General features: G+C 50.0%; 1 protein-coding gene across 1 annotated transcript in view; it reads right to left on the bottom strand.

Moving 5' to 3' along the window:
• Nucleotides 1–436: 436 nt before the first annotated feature.
• LOC138468436 (zinc finger protein 436-like) overlaps nucleotides 437–27,575 on the bottom strand; it is a 123,051-nt gene continuing 95,912 nt past the window's right edge. Inside the window, exon 2 of the mRNA XM_069608991.1 lies at nucleotides 437–14,371. Within this exon, the coding sequence (XP_069465092.1) occupies nucleotides 13,188–14,003 (816 nt within the window). The 5' untranslated portion in view covers nucleotides 14,004–14,371 and the 3' untranslated portion in view covers nucleotides 437–13,187. The remainder of the gene's footprint in view (nucleotides 14,372–27,575) is intronic.

Below are 27,575 nucleotides of genomic sequence, written 5' to 3'. Positions count from 1 at the left end.
GGGCGTGCCGGCAACCGCGAGCAGAGCATGTCGGATGCACTGGCACCATTCACGAACGGTGCCGGTGAATGCGTCCTCCCCATTCCCATTGAGCCCTATAGGGCTCAATGGGAATGGGAAAGAATATTTTCCAGCGCTCTGGAATGGGCAATTACCGGGTCTGCCGGTGTTGTAATACCCCGATAATCACCCATTCCCGGGCACTGGAAAAATATGCAAATTCGGCGGCAGCCTGCCAGTTTTACCAGCAAGGCTACCGCCGAACATGTAATGAGGCTAAATGTTTTGTAAACAATTTCCTTTTATTTTCTGACCTTGAAACCAATAAACATTTAAATAAATAAAAATAGGAGCAGTGACAGAATTTCTCCTAAAATACACCTTTCTGGACTTTCACATTCGAGAGAAGTCATCGCATCTGACGGAACAGGCAGCGCATGATTTACTGTTTTATTGGGATTTCATTTTGGGTTTAATATAAACCTTTCACATTTACATATACAGAAAGTGTACAGACATTCATAATTTATACAAACATGAAACACATAAAAACTACAAAACAAACAGCAATCACAATTAATATTTAAAATGATGTTTTAGAAATGTATTTATCCACTACGATTGTAGCTTAATCACAGAATTTGGAATTGTTTTACCTAATGTCATATTCAATTTCCTGAAATCCTATACATAAAATTACAGCAATTGATAAAGCTGTCTGATGGACGCTTAAAAGCCATATAAAAAATGCATGCTTCTTTAAAAACTCGGATCATGTACAAAATCATGAATACGAAATATTTGTAAACATGGACATTCTAGTTTCAATTCAGCCAGTATTTTGACAAAATCTACAAAATCGTAAATGATGGACAACTGTTTGTCTTGCACCAATTAGATCACAGGTTAGGAGCAAGTTTATCCTCAGCCTTAGAAAAGCATGCATCCATTTTGTGTTGCCTAAGATAATTTGCCAATCCACTATGTGGTTTTTCTTCCATAGTTATATACCTAGATAGCTTAATATCACATGCTAAGAATCAGGAGTGAATTGAATCCTGTTCTCAAAGATTCCTCTGTGTTTACAGGATTATCAATACAATGGGCCTCATTACGAGGTGGGCGGTAAGGGGTTAACCGCGCCGGTAAAGGTGCCGGAGCCGTTAACCCCTTACCGCCCGATTACAAGGTCCACTCGCAGGACCCACTCTGAATGCCTGGTTTTACCAGACGTCCTTAGCGGGTTCCACGAGCGGCCCAGCATGCTAACAACGGGCCCGCCATTAACGGGCCCGTTGTTAGCATGTTCCCCATTCCCATTGAGCCCTATGGGGGCTCGAATGGGAATGGGTAATGGTTCTCAGAATGGGGATTTACCGGGTCCTCCAAGGTTGGAATGACCCGGTAAGTCCCTATTTCGAGAACCAGGACCTGGAATACAGTAAGGGGGTAGCCATGGTGCTAATAACACCATGGCTACCTCGTAATGAGGCCCGATGTGTTGGTGAGAGTTCTACCTCTGCTAAACCCTGTTTAACCCCATGTCACCTCTTCACAGTTACAGCCAGAATGCTTTGTGAGAGACTCTAAAGCTTATTACAAGTCTTTGAAACATTGTAAGTTACATGTGTTATGGAGCCTGACTGCATTCCGAGATTCGGCTTCCAAATCAGCCTACCTTGTGCGAGTGACAGTTGACTGGACTATCCCTCTCATGGAAGGAGGTAACTATCCCGTTCTACCTCGGCCAAGGCCCCAGCATTAGACACACGGACCCTGACGCAAACATCTGACTACCTTTCACTGGCATTCCCCACAGAAACCATGTCCAGAAGGGTCATTGTGTGGGAGGGTGTGGTGACATTGCGTGAAACTCAACCACGACTTGTACGCCAATTATTAGGTAGTCCCTGCGTACAACCGACAAACGTGGAGGGAATGGCAGCTATAATGCTGATACGTCCATTGACTACAATATCCATGTGTATCGGCCGGGATATCGGTAAACAGAACTTTCTTATAATCCCTGATACCTGCACTTGGCACTCCTCAATGCTTCATGTTGGACACCATGGGCCTATGTGTTTTGGATTCAATCATCGTGCTACTCGGCTCAGATGTAGTCCACAGATGGTCGACTCCTGCCTGTTCATCAGATTCTCTTCAGATTGCACTTGGGGTTTGATGCTTTGCTCTTATATCAGCTCTATGGATTTTCACATCTTTGCAGTCTCAGACTCTTCCTTCTGTGGACTTGTTGCTCAGGAAGACCACAGACTTACTCTGCAACTCTGATCAGACTTGCATGTTCATCCACTTCCAGGAGGAACCTGTGAACCTACTGCGCCCTCTGTGAACTGACCTCTAATCCATTTGGATTACTTTGGGGTGCCCATTCATGGTTCCTCCTGCCCCCTTTCCACAGCCTCTGTGAACTCTGATGGTGCCCCCATGTTTGGATATGGCCAAGCGGGACGAGATGTATTATAAGTGGACAGAGGAGGGCTACATGTCTGAACATCAGGCAACTTCTACTGCTACACTTAGAGAATCTCTAACAGTCGGCCAACGATCATCTGACTGACCCCCCTGTCTAGCGCTTTGGGAAGGAAATGAAGACACACAATGTTATTGGGTCTCATAGGGACTTAAAGTTTTTTACAATTGACAATGAAAGCAACATAAGGCCTCTCTTTACGAAATGCTTCTTTTCAGTTTCCAGACAGCATCAGCAGAGCCAGAGACCAAGAAAGGTAAGAAAGGAGGCGGGAAAACAAAGGGAGCTGAGCCCCCAGCCATATATGAAGACCCTCCTGAAAAACGGACTACTGCCATTGGGCAGAAATACAACCTGAAAATAAGCTCATGGAATGTGCATGGTCTGCAGGCCTGGGTTAAAAAGAGTGGCTTAGACGTATGTACCAGATCTCCTAACATTGAATATTTTTTTGTATCATTGTCAACAATGTTCACCTATTCCACAAACATTGACTGCTGCGCCAAACTTTATCTCTCATTGCTCTTCAAGACAATGCTTTGTTCACTATGGCTGGTCTGCCGTGCGTTGCTAGGAATGCCGATTTTGGACTCATTTCATATTGTTATCACATCACTGTTAACTATGGATCCACCGGACGTTCCTCTCCACACTGAGTCAACTAGCATGCACCCTTCATTCATTTAACTTCGCATCCCTTGTCATGAGATATATTCGCCGCCAATACTGTAACTATCACCTTGTGGCGGCAGCATCGTTACGACCTGCATGCCTGCTGCAATATCAGCATACTATATTTGCCTCTGCAATAATCAAAACCGCATGCTTATTGCGCCATATTGTATACTAATTACAGTATATTGTTGCTGCTTTCATGTAATCTCCACTTGCATACTGGCCTTCTATCCCTAGATTGCACCCTCCTATGTATGTACTTTACTGCCTTCTTTAACGTTATACCTTGTATGTACGCAAGTCCCTCATGTATACCTTGATGTAGTTCCCCATAACATGAGGTGAGCTTTCCCAAGTATGTATCCTTTGCACCTACTATGTCCCGTTATGTACTCTGATGCAGTTCCTCGCAACAAGAGGCGATCTTTCCCAAGTATGTATCCTTTGCACCTACTATGCCCCTTTATGTACTCTGATGTAGTTCCCCGCAACAAGAGGTGAGCTTTCCCAAGTATGTATCCTTTGCACCTACTATGTCCCGTTATGTACTCTGATGCAGTTCCTCGCAACAAGAGGCGATCTTTCCCAAGTATGTATACTTTGCACCTACTATGTCCCGTTATGTACTCTGATGTAGTACCCGCAACAAGAGGCAAGCTTTCCCAAGTATGTATCCTTTGCTGCTACTATGTCCCGTTATGTACTCTGATGCAGTTCTCTGCAACAAGAGGCCAGCTTTCCCAAGTATGTATCCTTTGCACCTACTATACCCCTTTATGTACTCTGATGTAGTTCCTCGCAACAAGAGGCGATCTTTCCCAAGTATGTATCCTTTGCACCTACTATGTCCCGTTATGTAGTTCCCCGCAACAAGAGGTGAACTTTCCCAAGTGTGAATCCTTTCTGCACTATCCAGGCCCAATGTAAGCCTGTACAGTAACGATTGTAACGTGTATGCCTCCAGCACGTACTGTAACCATATCCTTAAGTTAAAGCGCCTAGATGCCTCTGGGCTTCGCTATATAAATAAACAAACAAAACAAATAAACAAGATTCTGATCTTCAGAGCACTAGTCCAGTGTCTTCACACTACTACTCCCTGACTAATTCACTGAAACATACCCTGGACAGTGTTCCTTTGCTCTTCCGCTAGCCTCCTGTCATAGACACACATAGCATGCATACATGCTGTTACACTTCGGGCTTCCCCGCGGGCCTCCTTGCAGAATACGACTTCTTTGCAAGCTCCTCTGTGGACCCGATACAGGTTGCCATGGCACATGTACAGATTACGACGGACTCCGCGTCAGCTGACACATCCTGTACGTGGAAGACGTACGGCAAGACACGCCCCCTTGCGGCTATAAAACCACCGTCTTTCAAGGGGCTTGTTGCTGCTAATTAGCGTTACATGCTACAAGCGGTTACATCTGTTTCTACTTCGTGTCTTCTCCACACGATTCCTCATCTGATTTCCTGGTTTTGACCCTTGCCTGACTACTGGATCGGCTTGCCTCCTCCTTTATTCCTGTCGTGCTCAACTGGTTTTTTGACTCGGAACGTTATTGGATCCGGCTCCCTTCTGTCTCTTGCGGAACTTAATTCCAGGTTGCCACTTCTGCACACGGAACCAAAGCAGAGGACTTGCTGTCAACTATCCGGAACCTTTCTACACCTACTCTGGATGCATGAGTGCTCCGGTACATACTTAATTGACAAATCCCGTCTCTGCTACTATTTCCTCTCCACAACATTGTTTGGATATTTGTCTTCTGTTGGATTCTGAAACAGCAGTTCGGCCTATTTCGGAGTGGTGAGTAACAGAATTAGCAGCCACGAACAATGTCGACGGAGGCCAGTGATGCTTTGACTCAAATCGTGCAAATGGTCACGGATCTACGAACCGACTTGACCAATGCACAAGAGGCACTGTGCCAACGTATGGACGCCATTCAGGCCTTGGTTACCACACCAGCGCCACAGATGGCCGGTGCTGGTGCTACAGCGTCAGGATCAGGGTTTCCACCTCAGCAGCAGGAATCAAACCCGATCATGCTTACAACCCAGTTCCCTCTAGCTCCTCCTGAACGCTTTCTAGGCGATCCTAAACAATACCGAACATTCATTAACCAATGCAAACTGCATTTTTTGTGCAGTCCCGCTTCATTTCCAACTTCTACAACTAAAGCGTCTTTTGTCTTGTCACATTTAGGAGACACTGCAGCCGCATGGGCTAACCCATTATTAGAATCCAACAGTCATGTTCTCTACAATTGTGATGCCCTTCTTGCTATGATGAGTAAAGTATTTGATACATGTTATACTACTCAAGCTACTGACCTGGAACTCTTAAAGCAATTCTCTATTGGTCTATTTGGCCTGGTTCAATCAGTTGGCAGCAGAAACTGAATGGCATGAGGAAATGAAGACAGCCATCTTCTATCAAGGCCTCTCAGATGGGTTAAAGGACATCCTCCCTCTCCACTGTTCCTGTAGTCCCCACGGCATTCGGGGAACTGTTAGATTTAGTCCTTCAGATTGATGCCCGTAAATCCGAAAGACGTGGCGAAAAGAAACCAGCATTGTTCAGCACAGTTTCAGCAGAGGCCTCGTCTTCTTCACTTCCTGCACCAGAACCTATGCAGATTGGTGTGGGTAGGGGACCACTTACCCCTGCTCAACGAGAATATCGTAGATCACACAATCTCTGCATGTACTGTGGGGCCTCTGACCACTTATTGCCTGAATGTCCCAAAAAACCCAAAAGAAAGGCGGGAAATGCCAAATACCGACAGTAGACAGAGTCCCTATGTCGGGAAATTCACCTTTGGACTCTACATTACAGAATCCGAGTCATCTAGTTCGCCTACCTGTTACATTTTCCCTGAATCACAGAGTTTCATTCCAGACAACAGCTGTGATTGATTCAGGTGCAACAGGTAATTATGTTGATCAATGCTTTGCCTCTATGTCAAGAATACCACTGATTCGCAAAGCTATACCTGAAACAGTGAATGCGGGGGACGGTTCAATTCTTGTATCGGGAATGGTAACTCACCAAACGGTTCCATTTCATACGAGTACTGATGAAGGCCATACTGAAGAGATATCATTCAATATCATCAAAGCACCGGCCTACAGAGTCATTCTGGGTATTCCATGGTTGAAGCTTCATAACCCTGCCATCGACTGGTCGACATAACAGATTCAGTTCTGTTCCAATATATGCAATACCCGATGCACTACATTACTTGGAATTACCCAGGATAGTCCGGTCAGGGCACTGGTTTCTCCCACTATGCATATTGGAGCTGTTTCTAATAAAGTTGTCTCTATGGTACCTTCTCAATATGCAGATTACGCAGATGTTTTTGACAAAGGGATGGCGGAGACTCTACCTCCACATAGAGCCTATGATTGCCCAATAGACCTAATACCAGGAGTAAAAATACCATCTGGCAGAGTGTATTCCCTCCCTCTCAAAGAAGACGAAGTCCTTAAAGACTATATAGACAAGGCCTTGGCCATGGGATTCATTTGTCCATCCAAATCATCAATTGCATCACCACTTTTCTTTGTTCCTAAGAAGGAAGGGGATTTACATCCCTGTATTGATTATCGTGCTTTGAATGCAGCAACCATAAAAAACCAGTACCCTCTTCCTCTGATCTCTGTCCTCCTTGATCAATTAGGATCTTCCAAAGTATTTACTAAGCTTGATCTCAGAGGAGCTTATAATTTGGTCCGTATGAGAGAGGGGGACGAATGGAAGACCGCTTTCAAAACACGTTACGGTCTATTTGAATACCTTGTCATGCCCTTCGGGCTATGTAATGTCCCGGCCACCTTTCAGGCATTCATGAACGATTTGTTTTATGACATCCTTGATCAGTTTGTTGTTGTCTACCTGGATGACATTTTGATCTATTCAAAAAACCAGAAAGACCACGAAATACATGTCAAAACAGTGCTCCAACGTCTGAGAGATCACAAATTGTTTGTAAAAGCCGAAAAGTGCATATTTCACACCACAGAGGTGGAATTTTTAGGATATGATCTTACTAACAATGGGGTGCGCATGAGTCAGTCGAAAATTAGTGCTATCCTGGAATGGCCTGTGCCCAAATCAGTCAAATCTTTACAATCATTCCTGGGATTTGCAAACTTTTATAGACACTTCATCAATGGCTTTTCTGAAATCTCTACACCTCTTAACTCTCTGACAAGTGTCAAGGTGCCATTTGTATGGTCTTCAGAAGCTCAGAAAGCTTTTGATCAATTAAAGTCAGCCTTCACTTCCGCCCCTGTCCTCAAACATCCTGATCCTGAGCTTCCTTTTTTTGTTGAAGCTGATGCTTCGGGTTATGCTCTTGGGGCGGTGTTGTCACAAACCTGTCCTCATTCGGACGAGATTCATCCTGTTGCCTACTTCTCTTGTAAATTGACAGCTTATGAAAGGAACTATTCCATGAAATGCCTTACAGCTAGACAGGCGCGGTGGCATTTATTCTTTTCACAGTATCAATTTGTTAACACATACCGTCCTGCTAAAGCTCAAGTTTCGGCTGATACTCTCTCTCGCCTACATGCAGATGGCCAGTCCCAACAGGTCGAAGCACTTCCTCTCCTACCGAACAAAGTTGTTTGTGGTTGTTCAGTTCAGCCCTCTTTGCGTTCAATCATCCTTGATTGGGTATCAACCCATCCAAAAGGGATCACTGACTTCAACCTGGAAGTATTTCAGGGTATGCCATTCATTCAAGGGCGCGTTTATAAACCCTCAGGTCAAGCTAGAGCTTTAGCGCTCCAGTGGTCTCACGATTCTTTGATTGCAGCACATCCAGGAAGTCAAAAGACTCTTGAAGCCTTATGGCGCTGGGCTTGGTGGCCTTCCATGGTTTGTGATGTAAAGGACTACATTTTGACTTGTTCCATATGCACTCAGTGTAAAACCTCTAGAGTCAAACCAGTAGGCTTGTTACAACCTCTTCCTACTGGTTTGACTCCGTACAAACCTTGGCAGATGCTGTCAATGGATTTCATTGTGGAACTTCCTGACGTTCAGGGCCATGACACCATTTGGGTGATTGTTGATTATTTCACAAAATATGCATTGTTCATACCTTGTTCTGGCTTGCCTGCGGCTCCGGAATTGGCGAGACTGTTCTTGACGAATGTGTTTCGTTTCTTTGGATTACCCTCGGTTATTGTTTCCGACCGTGGTACACAATTTACGTCACGATTCTGGAAGGCTCTTACAGCTTCTCTGGGTATTGAGGACAGGTACTCCTCGGCTTGCCATCCTCAGACCGATGGGCAGACTGAGAGAACTAATGCCACTATCGAACAGTACCTACGCTGTCTATGCCTTCAGTTCCAACAGTCTTGGTTTACTTCTCTGCCTTATGCAGAGTTTGCATATAACAACTCTATGCATACATCAACTGGGGTTTCTCCCTTTTTTGCCCTGTATGGTGGTCATCCTAGGGCACTCCCACTTGATCCGGTATTGCCGGCTGTCAATCCGGCAGCAAGAGACTGCATAAGAGATCTCGATAAGATTCATCGTGATGTACGCTGTCATTTACTCCGAGCTCAAGATCGTGCCAAGAAGTATGCCGATGTGCATCGATCCTCTGCACCAGTCTATCGGAATGGCATGAAGGTGTGGCTGTCGTTCCGTAATTTGCGAATTGCGGGCAAACGCTTGCTTCTGCCTAAATACGTGGGACCCTATGCCATTACTGATGTTATCAATCCTGTGGCGGTCAAGCTCTCCCTGCCGCGCTCATGGCGGATACATCCAGTCTTTCATGTCTCCCTGATCAAGCCTTTCGTCCAAGGGACTTGTCTGCCTACATGTCCTTCGCCAATCTTGGTCGATGGAGAGGAGGAGTATGAGGTCTCACGTATCCTGGACTGCAGTGTGTCTAGGGGTACATTGTTCTACCTTGTGGATTGGAAGGGTTATGGGCCTGAGGACCGTACCTGGGAGCCTCTCTCCAATTTACATTGTCCGGATCTTCTGAGGAGTTTCCATTCCGCCAGGGGGTTGCCAGAGTGTTTGGGGGAGGATGCTGTTACACTTCGGGCTTCCCCGCGGGCCTCCTTGCAGGATACGACTTCTTTACAAGCTCCTCTGTGGACCCGATACAGGTTGCCATGGCGCATGTACAGATTACGACGGACTCCGGGTCAGCTGACACGTCCTGTACGTGGAAGACGTACGGCAAGACACGCCCCCTTACGGCTATAAAACCACCGTCTTTCAAGGGGCTCGTTGCTGCTAATTAGCATTACATGCTACAAATGGTTACGTCCGTTTCTACTTTGTGTCTTCTCCACACGATTCCTCATCTGATTTCCTGGTTTTGACCCTTGCCTGACTATTGGATCCGGCTCCCTTCTGTCTCTTGCGGAACTTCATTCCAGGTTGCCACTTCTGCACACGGAACCAAAGCAGAGGACTTGCTGTCAACTATCCGGAACTTTTCTACACCTACTCTGGATGCATGTGTGCTCAGGTACATACTTAATTGACAAATCCCGTCTCTGCTACTATTTCCTCTCCACGACATTGTTTGGAGATTTGTCTTCTGTTGGATTCTGGGACATTGAGTGACTATTTTGTGAACTTGTCTTCAAGTGCATACAAACGCTCTGCTGAAACTGCACCAAGACGGCACTAGTGCGACCCTCGTGCCGTTCGGGGCTACTTCCCTATACTAACATTCCTGTTTGTTATTTTCTCCTTTCGTTGTCTTCTGTTTCCTGGATTCCTTTCCTCAAAATATCCTTATTCAGGTTAGTTGTAAACAGTTAGATATATAAGTGGGGATTGATACTTTAAAAGGCTCTTTAGAATATTCCCACTCATTGTGTTATTTCTTGTAGATCCACCCCGGGGAAGCTCCACTCCAATACTTACTTAGGTAGTTTCCCATTAAAATTCAACTGTTCTGATTACTTGCTTTAAACTTCAACACTAATATCTTTGTATTCCTTTGCAGCATTGGTATTGGCGGTGTGTGTTCTCCCCGCTCTTATATTCAATTGACACCTCTGTCTGTCCCAACTGAAACAGCATAGAGGTACATTGTAGAAAAGAGCCCCTCTTTGAGGAAGCCTGAGTCTTGTACTCAGGGGAGCTGGGATGGAAGGCTGAATATTGATTCCTGTACCACCATTTCCAAGGTCACTCCTCCACATCTTCGGCCTATTTCGGAGTGGTTAGTAACACATACACACACGTGACTGAAACATACCCTGGACAGTGTTCCTTTGCTCTTCCGCTAGCCTCCTGTCATAGACATCCATAGCATGCATGCATACACACACGTGACTGAAACATACCCTGGACAGTGTTCCTTTGCTCTTCCGCTAGCCTCCTGTCATAGACATCCATAGCATGCATGCATGCATACATTCAGATACATATATACATACATACATACATACATACACACACGTGTGTGTGTGTGTGTGTGTGTGTTGGGACATCAAATATGGTTTATGCTCTGTCCAGCCTTTCCTTGGTTTGTGGCTTTGTTGTAACTCTCCATGATGGCTTCACTCATCAGTGAATGCTATTTGAATTCATACCATGTTTTTGTGCCTCTTTTCTTTGTTTTGCAGGATTTGGCTTTTAGATACATATACACTCTGCCCCCATTTATCTCAATGTATGGTTTCTATACTGTAGCAAGTTACAGTAATGGACGCCAGCCTCAATGGGAAGCCTAATGATGGGTATTCTCTAGAAATGTTCTTATCCGTGGACATTTGTGGCTTTTTTGTTTTTTATTTTTACGTTTTCGGTTGCTGTTTCATCTGTATCCAATTTGGTTTGCATATGCGTTTGCTACATAAGATCTGCGAGTTGTGTTGCTTATAATACACTGCAAGGTCCTTGCATATCTTGACCTAAAGAGTTTTATTGCAGTAATCTCTGGTGGTGTTTTAGTTTGAGTCTGTTTACTTCCCATATACTCTGCAGAATCTTCTCACAGTTTTGTCTTCAGCAAAGATCTTCATTCTGTTTCTAGGGGGTGACAGTGATCATCGGTAAATGGGAAATGTCCTTTTATCGCCTCTTTCTTGCATTGTCGGTACTGCATCATTAAGCAATGCATTCACTACTGCCATCACGAAGGTATGACAGCCCGTGTCTTTAGCACTTGCGTCAATCCACTTTCGGTGTACGTGGAGCATTTCTATTTTTCTAATTAAAGTCGTACTGAGTTCAACTGTCAGACTGATGTCAAGTAGATACCCAGTGCACTGGTTTGTAATGCCGTTTTTAGAAGCTCAACGAACTCAGTCCATTCTTCAAGGAATGGATTATCTCAAGGGATATCAGAGCAGAGGTGCAGTTAAACCATATCAACCAGTGAGTGTGCTGTGTCTCTTGTGGTGCATCTCAGATACTGAAGCAGTTAACACTTAATGCAGTGTCCACCACACTCTGCCCTCCTGCAAGGCTTCTCCGTAGCATGGACTCTTATGGCTGAATAGAGATGAAACTGACTGAAGGTATTCTCACACTCTGCCCTCCTGCAAGGCTTCTCCGTAGCATGGACTCTTATGGCTGAATAGAGATGAAACTGACTGAAGGTATTCTCACACTCTGCCCTCCTGCAAGGCTTCTCCGTAGCATGGACTGTCTAATGGCTGAATAGAGATGAAACTGACTGAAGGTATTCTCACACTCTGCCCACCTGCAATGCTTCTCCGTAGCATGTACTATCTAATGGCTGAATAGAGATGAAACTGACTGAAGGTATTCTCACACTCTGCCCACCTGCAAGGCTTCTCCGTAGCATGGACTGTCTAATGGCTGAATAGAGATGAAACTGACTGAAGGTATTCTCACACTCTGCCCTCCTGCAAGGCTTCTCCGTAGCATGGACTGTCTAATGGCTGAATAGAGATGAAACTGACTGAAGGTATTCTCACACTCTGCCCTCCTGCAAGGCTTCTCCGTAGCATGGACTCGTATGGCTGAATAGAGATGAAACTGACTGAAGGTATTCTCACACTGTGCCCTCCTGCAAGGCTTCTCCGTAGCATGGACTCTTATGGCTGAATAGAGATGAAACTGACTGAAGGTATTCTCACACTCTGCACACCTGCAAGGCTTCTCCGTAGCATGGACTGTCTAATGGCTGAATAGAGATGAAACTGACTGAAGGTATTCTCACACTCCGCCCTCCTGCAAGGCTTCTCCGTAGCATGGACTCTTATGGCTGAATAGAGATGAAACTGACTGAAGGTATTCTCACACTCTGCACACCTGCAAGGCTTCTCCGTAGCATGGACTGTCTTATGACTGAATAGAGATGAAACTGACTGAAGGTATTCCCACACTCTGCCCACCTGCAAGGCTTCTCCGTAGCATGGACTGTCTTATGACTGAATAGAGATGAAACTGACTGAAGGTATTCCCACACTCTGCCCACCTGCAAGGCTTCTCCGTAGCATGGACTCTTATGGCTGAATAGAGATGAAACTGACTGAAGGTATTCTCACACTCTGCCACCTGCAAGGCTTCTCCATAGCATGGACTGTATAATGACTGAATAGAGATGAAACTGACTGAAGGTATTCTCACACTCTGCCCTCCTGCAAGGCTTCTCCGTAGCATGGACTGTCTAATGGCTGAATAGAGATGAAACTGGCTGAAGGTATTCTCACACTATTCCCACCTGCAAGGCTTCTCCGTAGCATGGATTAATGGCTGAATAGAGATGAAACTGACTGAAGGTATTCTCACACTCTGCCCTCCTGCAAGGCTTCTCCGTAGCATGGACTGTCTTATGACTGAATAGAGATAAAACTGACTGAAGGTATTCTCGCACTCTGCACACCTGCAAGGCTTCTCCGTCTGGCTGAAGGTATTCTCACACTGCACACCTGCAAGGCTTCTCCGTGGCATGGACTGTTTTATGGCTGAATAGAGATGAAACTGACTGAAGGTATTCTTAGGACCACTACACAGGATGGATCTTCTGGTGTTTTATGAGCTTTGAGGATTATCTGAAGCTTCCCCTGCATTCTGTGCACTTGAAGGGTGTGTCTCCCCAGCACAGATTATTTTATGCCTTCTCAGATGTGAGAGTCGACTGAAGTTTTTCTTGCACGCTATGCAATTGTATGGTTTCTCCCCAGTATGGCTCCTTTGATGGCATACTAGATCTGAGAGTTGAATGAAGCTTTTCTTGCACTCTGTGCACTTGTATGGTTTCACCCCAGTATGGACCATGTGATGCATTCTTAGAGAGGAAGATGCACCAAAGCTTTTCCCACACTCTGTGCACTTGTAGGGCTTTTCCCCTGTATGGATCCTGTGATGGCTTATTAGAAGCGAGGATCGACTGAAGAGTGTCTTGCACTCGGTGCACTCGTAGGGCCTTTCCCCAGTATGGATCCTCTGATGATGTACAAGATATGTGGATAGTCTGAAGCTTTTCTTGCATGCTGTGCATGTGTATGGTTTCTCCCCAGTATGGATCCTCTGATGTTTTATGCAATCTGAGGATTGTCTGAAGCTCTTCCTACACACTGTGCACTTATAGGGCTTCACCCCAGTATGGATCCTCTGATGCTTGTTGAGATCGGAGGGTCGTGCAAAGCTTTTCTCACATTCTGTGCACTTGAAGGGCTTCTCATCACAATAGATCCACTGATGACTATTTAGAAAGGAGGGCGGTTTGAAGCTTTCCTCGCACTCTGCCTCCGATGCAACCGGCGATATTACACCTGCGCACAATGCCACACTGTTGTCCTCTCCACATTCAGCGCACTGATGGGGCTGCCCCTCATTATGGTTCATGACGAGATGACTCGTCAGAACTCAAAAGCAAGTGATGATGATCTTGCCTAGTGCACAGATATAGGGCCTGTCCCTAGTGTCGGCCTTCCAGACTCTTGCTGAATGTTTTCTCCCGCTCAGTGCACTCACTCATGTGGGAGCTCTTGTGTAAGGTTAGCAATGAACTGCTAGTAAAGCACCTTCCTCAAACCCGGCTGAAAAATGCATCTCCTTCATATCCTGTAGATGCTTGCTCATAGATGGGTAGATTGCTGGGCGTTCCTGAGAGGAAGTGGAATTCTTCACAGCGCAGTGGTCTGCCGTTCATCTTCTGTGGGCTCTTTCTTCTACCGTCTTAGATTTGCAGACTCTAGGTTTTGTTGTGGGTTCTGTTGAAAGAAGCAGAGGTTCAAAGTATTATTTTTTCAAACTGTACAGTCAGAATATTAATAGGTCTTGTGAACAGCAGTGCATGAAGGTAAAAAGCATGGGACTCAGAGCTAGCAGTGTCTCCTGATGGGCTGTGCTCAGCTCTCGCTGGCATTGTCTCCCGATGGGCTGTGCTCAGCTCTCGCTGGCAGTGTCACCTGATGGGCTGTAATCAGCTCTGGGCTGGCAGTGTCTCCTGATGGGCTGTGCTCAGCTCTCGCTGGCAGTGTCTCCCGATGGGCTGTGCTCAGCTCTCGCTGGCAGTGTCACCTGATGGGCTGTAATCAGCTCTGGGCTGGCAGTGTCTCCTGATGGGCTGTGCTCAGCTCTCGCTGGCAGTGTCTCCTGATGGGCTGTGATCAGCTCTGGGCTGGCAGTGTCTCCTGATGGGCTGTGCTCAGCTCTCGCTGGCAGTGTCTCCCGATGGGCTGTGCTCAGCTCTCGCTGGCAGTGTCACCTGATGGGCTGTGCTCAGCTCTGGGCTGGCAGTGTCTGCTGATGGGCTGTGTTCAGCTGTACTCAGCTCTAGGCTGGCAGGGTCTCCTGATGGGCTGTGCTCAGCTCTGGGCAGGCAGTGTCCATCGAGGTTATTAATAGGCCATGGCCTTCATATTGTCACTGGTCTATCACTGGTGTACTCTCGGCTTGTATGGTCTTCCTGTTTTTAGTGCTGGTCTCTAGATAGGAAGTGTCCCCTGAAAGTCTGCGTCAGACCTCTAAGAGTTTGGAAGTAAATCAGCACTAAATCTGCTAATTGACCTCAGAAATCGTTTACTATTACCACTGGAACCACAGAATTACCAGTGGTGGTGTGGATCCACAGCTTTGGAGTATGCAGTTCTCCGTTGGGACTTTTGGTGGCTTTAGCATAAGCGAGACGTCTGCATGGTCAATCTGACATTTACTGGCCTTGTAGGATGTCCTTCTGATATGTGTTGGGCTCTGGGCTAGCATTGTCTCTGGGTGGGACATGTTTTGTTGTGGGCTGGAAGTGATGCCAGGTAGTCTGTGTATGGCTCTGGGATGGCTCTGTCTCCTCATGGGCTTTGTTGGGCTCTGGGCTGGCATGGTCTCCGGGTGGTACATTTTGTTGTGGGCTGGAAGTGATGCCAGGTAGTCTGTGTAGGGCTCTGGTATGGCTGTGTCTCCTCATGGTCTTTGATGGGCTCTGGGCTGGCATGGTCTCCAGGTGGTACATGTTTTGTTGTGGGCTGGACGTGATGCCAGGTAGTCTGTGTAGGGCTCTGGGCTGGCATGGTCTCCGGGTGGCACATGTTTTGTTGTGGGCTGGAAGTGATGCCAGGTAGTCTTTGTAGGGCTCTGGGATGGCTGTGTCTCCAGGTGGTACATGTTTTCTTGTGGGCTAGAAGTGATGCCAGGTAGTCTGTGTTGGGCGCTGGGGTGGCCGTGTCTCCGCATGGTCTTTGTTGGGCTCTGGGCTGGCATGGTCTCCGGGTGGTACATGTTTTGTTGTGGGCTGGAAGTGATGTCAGGTAGTCTGTGTAGGGCTCTGGTATGGCTGTGTCTCCTCGTGGTCTTTGTTGGGCTCTGGGATGGCATGGTCTCCGGGTGGTACATGTTTTGTTGTGGGCTGGAAGTGATGCCAGTTAGTCTTTGTAGGGCTCTGGGATGGCTGTATCTCCTCATGGTCTTTGTTGGGCTCTGGGCTGGCATTGTCTCCGGGGGGGTACATGTTTTGTTGTGGGCTGGATGTGATGCCAGGTAGTCTGTGTAGGGCTCTGGGCTGGCATAGTCTCCGGGTGGTACATGTTTTGTTGTGGGCTGGAAGTGATGCCAGGTAGTCTGTGTAGGGCTGTGTCTCCTGATGGTCTTTGTTGGGCTGTGGGCTGGCATGGTCTCCGGGAGGTACATGTTTTGTTGTGGGCTGAAAGTGATGCCAGGTAGTCTGTGTAGGGCTCTGGGATGGCTGTCGCTCCTCATGGTCTTTGTTGGGCTCTGGGCTGGCATGGTCTCCGGGTGTTACATGTTTTGCTGTGGGCTGGAAGTGATACCAGGTAGTCTGTGTAGGGCTCTGGGATGGCATGGTCTTAGGGTGGTACATGTTTTGTTGTGGGCTGGAAGTGATGCCAGGTAGTTTGTGTAGGGCTCTGGGATGGCTATGTCTCCGGGTGGCACATGTTTTGTTGTGGGCTGGACGTGATGCCAGGTAGTCTGTGTAGAGCTCTGGGCTGGCTTTGTCTCCTCATGTTCTTTGTTGGGCTCTGGGCTGGCATGGTCTCTGAGTGGTACATGTTTTGTTGTGGGCTGGAAGTGATGCCAGGTAGTCTGTGTAAGGCTCTGGGCTGGCTGTGTCTCCTCGTGGTCTTTGTTGGGCTCTGGCCTGGCATAATCTCTGGGTGGTAAAGGTTTTGTTGTGGGCTGGAAGTGATGCCAGGTAGCCTGTGTAGGGCTCTGGGATGGCTGTGTCTCCGGGTGGTACATGTTTTGATGTGGGCTGGAAGTGATGCCAGGTAGTCTGTGTAGGGCTCTGGGATGGCTGTGTCTCCTCATGGTCTTTGTTGGGCTCTGGGCTGGCATGGTCTCCGGGTGGTACATGTTCTGTTGTGGGCTGGAAGTGATGCCAGGTAGTCTGTGTAGGGCTCTGGGCTGGCATGGTCTCCGGGTGGTACATGTTCTGTTGTGGGCTGGAAGTGATGCCAGGTAGTCTGTGTAGGGCTCTGGGCTGGCATGGTCTCCGGGTGGTACATGTTTTGTTGTGGGCTCGAAGTGAAGCCAGGTAGTCTGTGTAGGGCTCTGGGATGGCATGGTCTCCGGGTGGTACGTGTTCTGTTGTGGGCTGGAAGTGATGCCAGGTAGTCTGTGTAGGGCTCTGGGCTGGCTGTGTCTCCTCATGGTCTTTGTCGGGCTCTGGGCTGGCTGTGTCTCTGGGTGGGTATAACTGGGTGTGTGGTAGCCGCTGATAAAATTGAAACATTTCTAAAGTGTAGAATGTTGTATTTGCAAAAATAATTTTTCGTGTTGGTGTTAAAACTAATCACCAAAACCCAGCATGCAAGTAATATGAGTCGTGCTGACATGCAAAAGGATAACAGGACTGTTTCTGAAATGAATCACAGAACTATTATATACCCCATAAGTTGGGGGACATGCGTTTATTTACATGTACTGTAAGTTGGAATCAAATCAACATGGTGTAGAAGTAACTAACGTAGTCATTGTCATTTTGAATATGTAGGCAAAAAATGGAAACAATATTCATATCCATGGGTAACCACAACATAGCTAAGCAAAAGTCCTAGAGTAGGAGTGGCCAACAGTACTGGATTTGACAGGGCATTACTCTACGTATGAGACAGTCAATTCCTGACATTCAAACCAAAAAACAATTTTTGTAAAACATTGGTGAACTTCAATACATCCAGTATTGCACAAATTGTGATGAGGTTAAACAAACAGAGTCACAACAAAGGTTAAGTGCGTTCTACTGAGAAACACAGTATCTATCTATGAACATGTCACTTTGCTAGGCATGAACAAAATATGTACATGTTTTGTTGTGGGCTGCAAGTGATGCCAGGTAGTCTGTGTAGGGCTGTTGTATGGCTGTGTCTCTTCATGGTCTTTGTTGGGCTCTCGGATGGCATGGTCTCCGGGTGGTACATGTTTTGTTGTGGGCTGCAAGTGATGCCAGGTAGTCTGTGTAGGGCTCTGGGATGGCTGTGTCTCTTCATGGTCTTTGTTGGGCTCTGGGATGGCATGGTCTCCGGGTGGTACATGTTTTGTTGTGGGCTGCAAGTGATGCCAGGTAGTCTGTGTAGGGCTCTGGTATGGCTGTGTCTCCTCAAGGTCTTTGTTGGGCTCTGGGCTGGCACTCTGCCATGGAGGTATGGGCACATACTTCCTCTGGATTGTCAGAGTTAATATGTGGGCTTAAATGATCACCTGGTGGTCAGTGTTGGGCTCCTGCATGGCAGTGCCACCTGGAAGGGAATAGTTTCTTACCTGTAACTCCATTTCTCCAGCATTGGTATCTTTCATGGATTCACATGCTTAGAATATTCCCCGTCGTCAGGCTGGGAATCCCCGGTACATTATATAGACCCTTTCCCGTAGGAAAACTTTTTCGACGCTTATGCGTCCTATCCACCTCGTTTTGTATCATGCGTGCCCGCGCCGTCAGGACGCCATGATATAAATACAGGACCCGCCCCCGCGCTCCCTCAGATTTCGGCCCTCAAAGTAGTGGGGGAACCAGTTTGCATGGCCAGGGGTAGCAGGCGGGCGCATGTGAATCCATGAAAGATACCAATGCTGGAGAAATGGAGTTACAGGTAAGAAACTATTCCCTTCTCCAGCATTGGATCTTTCATGGATTCACATGCTTAGAATAGATTACATAGCAATACCATCCCGAAGAGAGGAGGCGTGCATGCAAACTCACATACTTTCCTCACAATGCCAGTTCTCTATGGTCGTGTACCCATCGGCAATAGTTAACATAGAGAACGAACAATATTCAATCATAATTGCAACCAGATCTAACCCCTCAACCGGGGCTTACCTTATTGGAATAGGTGTCGAAGCACCGCCTGTCCCATCCGAGTATCTTCGGCATGTTGTTGTGACAGGCAGTAATGGAGGGTAAAAGTGTGTGTAGCCGCCCAGGTAGCCGCCATGCAGATGTCCCCCAGAGGGACTCCAGACCACAGCGCCGTCGACGATGCCGCCGCTCTAGTGGAATGAGCTCTTGGGCGTCGCAAAAGAGGCTTCCCAGCCTTGGAATGGCAGTACGAAATGGTAGACGATACCCATCTTGACAGTCCTTGCTTTGAAATGGCTTTGCCTTTAGCACCCAGACCATAGGCCACGAACAATTGCCTCGTTTCCCTGAAAGGTTGCGTGCGATGAAGATAAAACTTAAGAGCCCTCTTCACGTCTAATGTGTGTAACGTGCGCTCCGCTCCCGAGCATGGCTCTGGAAAAAACGTAGGTAAGACAATAGAGGAATGTTTATGGAACACTGAAGGCGCCTTCGGTATGAACTGTGGGTTAGTGGCAAGGACCACCTTGTTCTTAAAAAATCTTAAGTATGGTGGGTCTACCATTAGAGCTTGGATTTCCAAAATACGTCGGGCTGAAGTGATGGCCACCAGGAAGGCCAATTTCCAGGACAAAAACTTTAGAGACGACAATGACATTGGTTCGAAAGGAGGTTTCATAAGAGACGCTAACACCAGATTGAGGCTCCACACCGGAGGAAATCTCTTCTCGGGAGGGAAACTCCTGAATAACCCTTTAAGGAAGTGCTTAATCAGGCGGTCGCTGAATAATGGTGCGGAATGTCGTTGACGTGTAAACCTGGAGATGGCGGCCAGGTGTACTTTTATCGACGACACCGATAAGCCCTTTTGAGCTAAGAACAGCAAGTATGGGAGGAGCTGTTCCGGCATAATCAACTGCGGATCCAAACCTGGTTGATCCCCACACCACTGACAGAAACTCCTCCATTTGTACGAGTATGACGTGTTTGTGGAAGGTGCTCTTGCCGCTTGCAGAATACGACGACACTCCTCTGGAATCGTTAGCTGGCCAAATTCGGCGAAGTCAGGAGCCAGGCCGTCAACTTGAGGCTGTCCGGGTCGTGATGGCAGATGATACCCTCCTGTCGAGACAGAAGGTTGGGGATCTTCCTGAACCTCATTGGCTCCGCCGCAGCCAAGTGCAGCAGGTCTGAGAACCACATCTGTCTGGCCCAATACGGGGCTACCAAAATCACCCGACATGGGTACTTGAGGATCCATTGCAACGTCCTCCGGATAAGAGGAAAAGGAGGGAATGCGTACAGGAATTTGTTCGTCCATGGGAAGGAGAACGCATCTCCCAGTGAGCCCTACTGAGGCCATCTGCTTGCGTACTGTGGGCATTTTCTGTTGTCCTTCGTCGCGAACAGATCGATGGAAGGATGTCCCCACTTCTTGAATGCATGTTGTAGTTGCTGGTCGTTCAGCACCCATTCGTGAACCTCGTTCATTTCCCTGCTGAGGGCATCTGCCTCCACATTTCTCACGCCTGGTAGGTGGAACGCCAAGATTAGCATGTTGTGTTGCAGGGCCCAATGCCAGATTTTCTGTGCCTCCGTCGACAGGGACCTGGAACGTGTTCCTCCTTGTTTCCTTAAGTAAAACATTGTAGTCGTGTTGTCCGCCATGACACGCACCAGAGTCTCTCAGTTGAGGAAGAAAAGATTTTAGAGCCCACCGCACTGCTCTCAGTTCTAGCAGGTTGATATGCAGGGAGAACTCTTGTAACGACCACCAGCCTTGTACTTGTAACGTCTCCAGATGAGCTCCCCATCCGCTCAGTGATGCAGGGGTCACCACCATCTTCTGGAACTCCGGTTCCAACAGAGGCATTCCTTTCGTTAGATGAGTAGAAACTCTCCACCAGCGGAGTGCTTGTACCAGTTGTTCGTCGATGACCAGTCTGTCGGACCAGCGACCTTGGCTCTGCATCCAACGGTCCGCTAGAAATTCCTGGCAAGGTCTCATAAACAGGCGGCAGTTGTTTATCAACGGAATGCAGGACGACATGGTCCCTAGCAGGGACATGTATTTGCGCACCGACACCCTGGTACCGCATTTCCATTCCGACGCCTTGCTTTGTAGCTTCAGTATTCTTTCGCTGGATGGTCTTACAAGGCCTGTGTGCGTATGAAACTCCGCTCCTAGAAAGACCAAGGTCCTCGAGGGCTCTACGGAGGACTTGCTGAAGTTTATCGCGAAGCCCAGTTCCTGTAAAAGGGACATCGTGGCCCCCAGACTGTTTCGTGTTTGTTCCATGGACGAGCCTCTGACCAGCCAGTCGTCTAAATATGGATAGGGAACAAGTTACTTACCTGTAACTGTTGTTCTCCAGCATGGGTCTGGCATGGATTCACATGCTCATGAATATTCCCCGTCGTCAGGCTGGGAATCCTCGGTAAAGAAAAAACCAGTATCAGTTTCGTTTCTGATCTGTCTTTCGTAGTAATAACCAATCACTGGTCTCTGCGTCATACTGACCACAGCCAATGACTGCCCTCTACCTAAGCACCGCCTCTGGCAGCCATCTTCAGATTTGGAAGCACGTGAAGTGGCAGTATGACCAAGTGAAGAGCCGCAGAGGGGTAGGCGGGAGGGTTCGCATGTGAATCCATGCCAGACCCATGCTGGAGAACAACAGTTACAGGTAAGTAACTTGTTCCTTCTCCAGCATGGGGTCTGGCATGGATTCACATGCTCATGAATAAAGAATACATAGCAGTACACACATGCACAACCACGGGAGGTGGCAAAGGCTCAACATTAAGCAGTATATCAAACTCAACATTAAGCATCTTACCTCCTCACCAGGCTCGCCTCAGGCGAACAGGTTGCGCAGCACTGCTTGGCCGACCCTGGACTCCTCCCTGGAATCCCGATCGACGCAGTAGAATTTCGTGAAGGTGTGCGTCGACCTCCACGTAGCAGCCCTGCATATGTCAAGCAGGGGCACACCAGAAAGGAACGCCGTGGTAGCTGCGATCGCTCTGGTGGAATGGGCTCTCGGACGGCCAGGCAGCGGTCGGTTTGCCAACCGATGACAGTACATGATACAGCCGGAGAGCCATCTGGAAATGGAAGCCTTCAAGAGAGCCTTCCCCTGATTGACAGGTCCAAAGTTCACAAAGAGTTGTGACGTTTTCCGAAAACACTTTGTGCGGTCCACGTAGAACTTCAGCGCTCTAGCCACATCCAGCGAGTGCAAAGTCCTCTCAGCCGGCGACGAAGGCGACGGGAAGAACACAGGCAACACCAAGGGTTCGTTGAGATGGAAGTCCGACGGTACCTTGGGCATGAAGGAAGGGTGCGTCCTGAGCACTACCCTCGTGTCGTGAAAAGTCAAGTACGGGGCCTTGCAGGAAAGGGCCTGGATCTCTCCCACCCGTCGTGCGGAGGTGATGGCCACAAGAAACGCTGTTTTCCACGACAGAAACTTCAACGGGGCCGAGTGCAGAGGCTCGAACGGAGGTCACATGAGCTTGGTCAGCACCACGTTGAGCTCCCACGCCGGGGCCGGAACCTTCACCGGCGGGAACGATCTGAACAGTCCCTTCATGAACTCTTTCACCAGACGACGAGACCACAAGGACGTCCGGCCCGTGGTTCTGGTGTATCTGGAGATCGCAGCAAGATGAATCTTGATGGACGCATGTGCCAGTCCAGCTTTGGCCAGCGTCAGCAGGTACGGCAGTACCTGGGGAGCCGTAATCCGTAGAGGGTTAATCTTCTGTGCGTGGCACCAGACAGAGAACCTCTTCCATTTGTGTCCGTAGCATTTAAGAGTCGAGGACGCCCTGGCCTTTGCAAGAACCTCTCTGCAGTCGGCCGGTATGTCGTATCCTCCAAACTCTAGCGCTGCAGGAGCCAGGCCTGCAAGTTCAGCGATTTCGGGTCGTGGTGGAGGATGGCGCCTCCTTCCCTGGAGAGTAGATCCGCGTCCACCGGCAGCTTGATTGGCGGGGACGCTGACAAGTCCAGAAGGTCCGGGAACCATATCTGCCTCGGCCACGCAGGTGCGACGAGGATCATCCTGCACCGTGACCTCTTGAGCTGGTTGACGAGCCGGATTAGCAGTGGCAAAGGAGGGAACGCGTAGAGGAACAGGCCCTCCCAGGGGAACGAGAAAGCATCCCCCATGCTCCTCGCCTGGGGAAACCTGCTGGCGAACCTCCGGCACTTGGAGTTCGTCGCCGTCGCGAACAGGTCAATCTGGGGTGTGCCCCACCGTCGGAAGAGGCGATCCACTAGATCCTGCCGTAGTTCCCACTCGTGGCACGAGCGCAGCTCCCTGCTGAGTGAGTCGGCAATGGTGTTTTTTATCCCTGCCAGATGAAACGGCACCAGAAACATCCTTTGGGCGACGGCCCAATGCCACAGGTCCTGCGCCTCCTTGGACAGCGCTGGGGACCTGGTTCCGCCCTGTTTCCTGATGTAAAACATGGTGGTGGTGTTGTCGGTGAAGATCCTCACCACCTTGCCCTTGAGGGACGGAAGGAAGGACCTGAGGGCCCAGAACACTGCACGGAGCTCCAGGACGTTGATATGGAGGGACTTCTCCGTCGGGAGCCAAAGGCCTCTCGCGTGCAGATTTTCGGTGTGCGCTCCCCACCCTCCCAGGGAGGCATCCGTGGTCACTGTCTCCTGGTGGTCTGGGGTCTGGAAGTCCATGCCCGCCATCAGATGCGCGCGGTTGCCCCACCACCGGACCGCTCGGCGGAAACTCTCGTCGAGTGTGATCCTCTCCTCGAAGCCGCCCGTCGTTTGGATCCAGCGCGCGTCCAGGAACTCCTGCAACGGGCGCATCCGGAGCCTGCACATGGGAATGAGGTAGATGCAAGAAGACATCATTCCGAGGAGGGACTTGATGGACCTCACCTTGGCCGCGTCGGAAACCAACATCCGCTGTATCTTGCCCAGCATGGACCTGGTCCTTTCCTCCGACGGGGAGGCCAGAAGGGACACTGTGTCGAGCTTCGCTCCCAGAAACAGTGCGTTTTGCGCGGGTACCAGGTGGGACTTGGCGTAGTTCACGGAGAATCCCAGGTCCGTGAGAAGTTGGACGGTCCTTGCCGTGTGCTCCACGGCGAGCTACCTCGTCTTGGCTCGGATGAGCCAGTCGTCCAGGTAGGGGTAGACGTGGATCCCCTCGCGGCGCAGCTGCGCTGCCACCAGTGCAAAGCACTTGGTGAATACCCTGGGTGCCGACCGTAGTCCGAAGGGGAGGGCTTTGAACTGGTAGTGACGCCCTTGGACCACAAACCTGAGGAATTTTCGGTGCCCCTTTAGGATGGGAATATGGAAGTAGGTATCCTCCAAATCCAACGACGACAGGAAGTCTCCTTCCTCCAGCTGCCCCAGGACGTGCTGGAGGGTGACCATCCGGAACTTCTGCGCCTTGATGAACTTGTTCAGACGTCGCAGGTCTAGGATGGGGCGCCATCCTCCCGTCTTCTTCTTCACGAGGAAGTATCTCGAGTAAACTCCGGAGCCCCGAAGCCTCTTTGGGACGAGTTCGATGGCGCCCTTCCTGAGCATCGCCTTTACCTCCAGGAGAAGCTGAGGGACGTGAAGCTCTTTCCTGGCCACGGGGGGGGGGACGCGCGGGCACCTTCTTTGAAACTCAAGCGCGTGGCCCCGGGCTAAGGCGTCCAGCACCCAACGGTCGGTGGAGATGGACTCCCACACGCTGACAAAGCTCGCCAGCCGGCCTCCCACCGGGGTGCTTCGGTGGGGGCCCGACCCCACGGCTGGTTCAATCCTGTTTCGACGAGGCTTTGCCGCCTTGACCTCCTTGGCGACGACGGCGGGGTCCGCCAGACTTGCCTCGTCCTCTGTAGGCCTCCTGAGACGACGAGCGGGCCGCTTGACGGTAGGTGGAGAAACCGCCGCCGGAACCTTTGGAGGCGCCCTTGCCTCCGCTGCTCCGAAAGGGCATCCGTCGTTGCTGCAGAACCCCAAGGGCCCGGGCCGTCTCAGCGTCCGCTTTAATGGCCTGAAGGGAATCGTCCACTGTTTTCCCAAACAGGTTGTTCCCATCGAACGGCATGTCCAGGACTCTGGTCTGTACGTCTTGACGGAAGTCCGTAGCCTTGAGCCATCCACGCCGCCTAAGGCACACGCCGTTGCCTAACTGGCGAAACCCAGTGTCGGCGATGTCCGTCGCAATAGTGATGGCGTGGTCCGACGCCACCTCACCTTCCTGTAGGATCTCCAGGGCATCCGCCCTCTTGTCGTCCGGTAGGAAGTCCAGCAGGGGAGCCAGTTTGTACCATAGCTCCCTGTCGTAGCGGGCCACGATAGCCAAGGCCGCCTTAACCATCGTCGCTGCAGACGAGATGACCCTGCGTCCCATAGCGTCCAATTTCTTTCCCTCGCCGTCCGGTGGGGAAGTCGATGTGGAGGCCGCACCCCCCCCCGCTTTCTTCCTGGCCGCCGCGGAGACGACGGAGTCCGGGGTAGGCTGCGCCCGGAGGCACAGGGGGGCCGCGTCCGGGACCCGGTACTTCTTCTCGTACCGGTCTCTTCTAGCTGGCGTCGTGGAAGAGTTCTTGAGGAGGGCGAGGCCCTCATCCCAAATGTCGTCCAGTAGAGGCACCGCGAGGACCGTCTTCCTCTTGGCCTCGCGCCGTTGATAAAGGAATCCTTCCTTTTTCTTCTCCTCAGGGCAGAGTTGGAAAAGCTCGGATGCCCTGGCGATCATGGAGTGGAACGATCCAATCTCGTCGGGCGGAGAAGCCCTGGTGGGAGGTGACGACGGTAGATCCTCGTCGTATACCTCGTCGTCCGTACCCGTCGCTGCCGTGTCAGTCCCCGTATCATCCCCTCGGGTGGACGGGGAGGAGGGCTGGACGGGGCACGACGGCTGAAAAGGAGGTGGAGGGTGAATCCTTCTTTTCTTGGGCGGGGGAACACCAGAAGGTCCCGGTTCAGGATCCCCCGACGGGAGAGGTTCCTCCGTCGGCAACGGTAGTCTCGTCCTTATCTCTGAACATAAGGACTGTATAGCCAACAAAATGGCCGCCGAGTTGTCTTGCGGCGCTGGCAGAGGGGAATCCGACGGGCGATCAGGGGCCCCGTCGGCACCCTCGACGATGTCGTCGTCACCTGCGTCGGGATCCATCCCGACGGGCCGGTCTTCTTCCACGCCAAGGCCGTGGCTTAAGACCTCAATCAGCTCTTCCTCCGAGGTTGAGGCCGAATCTACGACGACGCCCTGCCCCCCCTTTTTCTTCCCCGCCGGGGATTTCACGGGGGTCCTATCGATGGGCACAAAAGAGGACTCCCTCCGAGGTGGCAGGGAGACTCTGAGCCCCGAGGTCGCCACCACTGGTGTAGCCTCCACAGGCTGAGCCAGGGCCGCCGCGACAGTATCGATAGAGGGCTTGGCCGGATGGATTAAGGCCTTCACCACCTTAGGTGCGCTCACCGCCTTATCCTTGAGGGGGGGACACTGCCTCGCTCCCCCTCCGATGGGGCCTTCGAGCTCGACCGGGGCCTCTCCAGGAGCTTCGCCGGGTGCTCGCCCTTCCTCTTAACCGACCCAGAGCGTTGGCTCGTGGCTGAAGGTGCCGGGGAGGGTGCGCCCTGCCTGGCGCCCGTAGAGCCCGACCGTTCGGCGCTCCCGGTGCCAGCGGACTCGCGGTGCTTGGCCTTGTGTTGGACCCCCGTCGCCGGGGCGTCCTCAAAGGTCTTAGAAGACCGCTCGGATTTCTTCCTCTTCTTCTCACCTGACGGGCTCTTCCCTTCCAGCCAGTTGGCGAGACGTTGATGGCGGTCCTTCATGGTCCGCTCCGACATATTGCCGCAAAACGCACAGTCCTTCTCCACGTGCGTCTTGTCCTCATGTAAGCAGTAGAGACAAAAGGAGTGTTCGTCCTCCTTAAAGACGTTCTGCAGCTGGCATCCAGGGCAGATCCTGAACAGCTTTCCGAGCGTCGAGCTTCCCTTCTCCTGGGCCATGTCCGGGCCTGAGAAGCTTCTGGAGTCCTCCAAAAGCGTAGCTCGACGAAATCTTCACCCTTGAGGGGCGCAGACGAATCCGACACGGGTCCCCGTTGATCGGATGGAGAGTCGGTGGAGCTTGAGGCTCTTTTGACCGAAAAAACGAAGTTTTTGAGAAAAAACGTGAAAAAAATAGCACTAACGCTCGAGTGCAATAGCACGAGGATCCCAACACATGAACGTGCGGTAGAAATCTGAAGATGGCTGCCAGAGGCGGTGCTTAGGTAGAGGGCAGTCATTGGCTGTGGTCAGTATGACGCAGAGACCAGTGATTGGTTATTACTACGAAAGACAGATCAGAAACGAAACTGATACTGTTTTTTTCTTTACCGAGGATTCCCAGCCTGACGACGGGGAATATTCATGAGCATGTGAATCCATGCCAGACCCCATGCTGGAGAAACATGGTGACCGTCCTTCCTTAAATGGGCCGCTATGGGGGCCAAGCACTTGGTGAACGTCCTGGGGGAGGACTTGAGACCGAACGGGAGGACCTTGAACTGAAAATGCTTTTGGCCGACGACGAACCTTAAATATCTCCTGTGTCGTGGACGTATTGGGATATGAAAATATGCGTCCTGAAGATCTAGCGACGACAGATAATCCATGGGTTGCACTGACC

This window comes from Ambystoma mexicanum, chromosome 4q, assembly GCF_040938575.1.
Source record: "Ambystoma mexicanum isolate Mex_15411 chromosome 4q, UKY_AmexF1_1, whole genome shotgun sequence".
Lineage (NCBI taxonomy): Eukaryota > Metazoa > Chordata > Amphibia > Caudata > Ambystomatidae > Ambystoma > Ambystoma mexicanum.
This window is presented reverse-complemented; position numbering and strand designations above follow the sequence as displayed.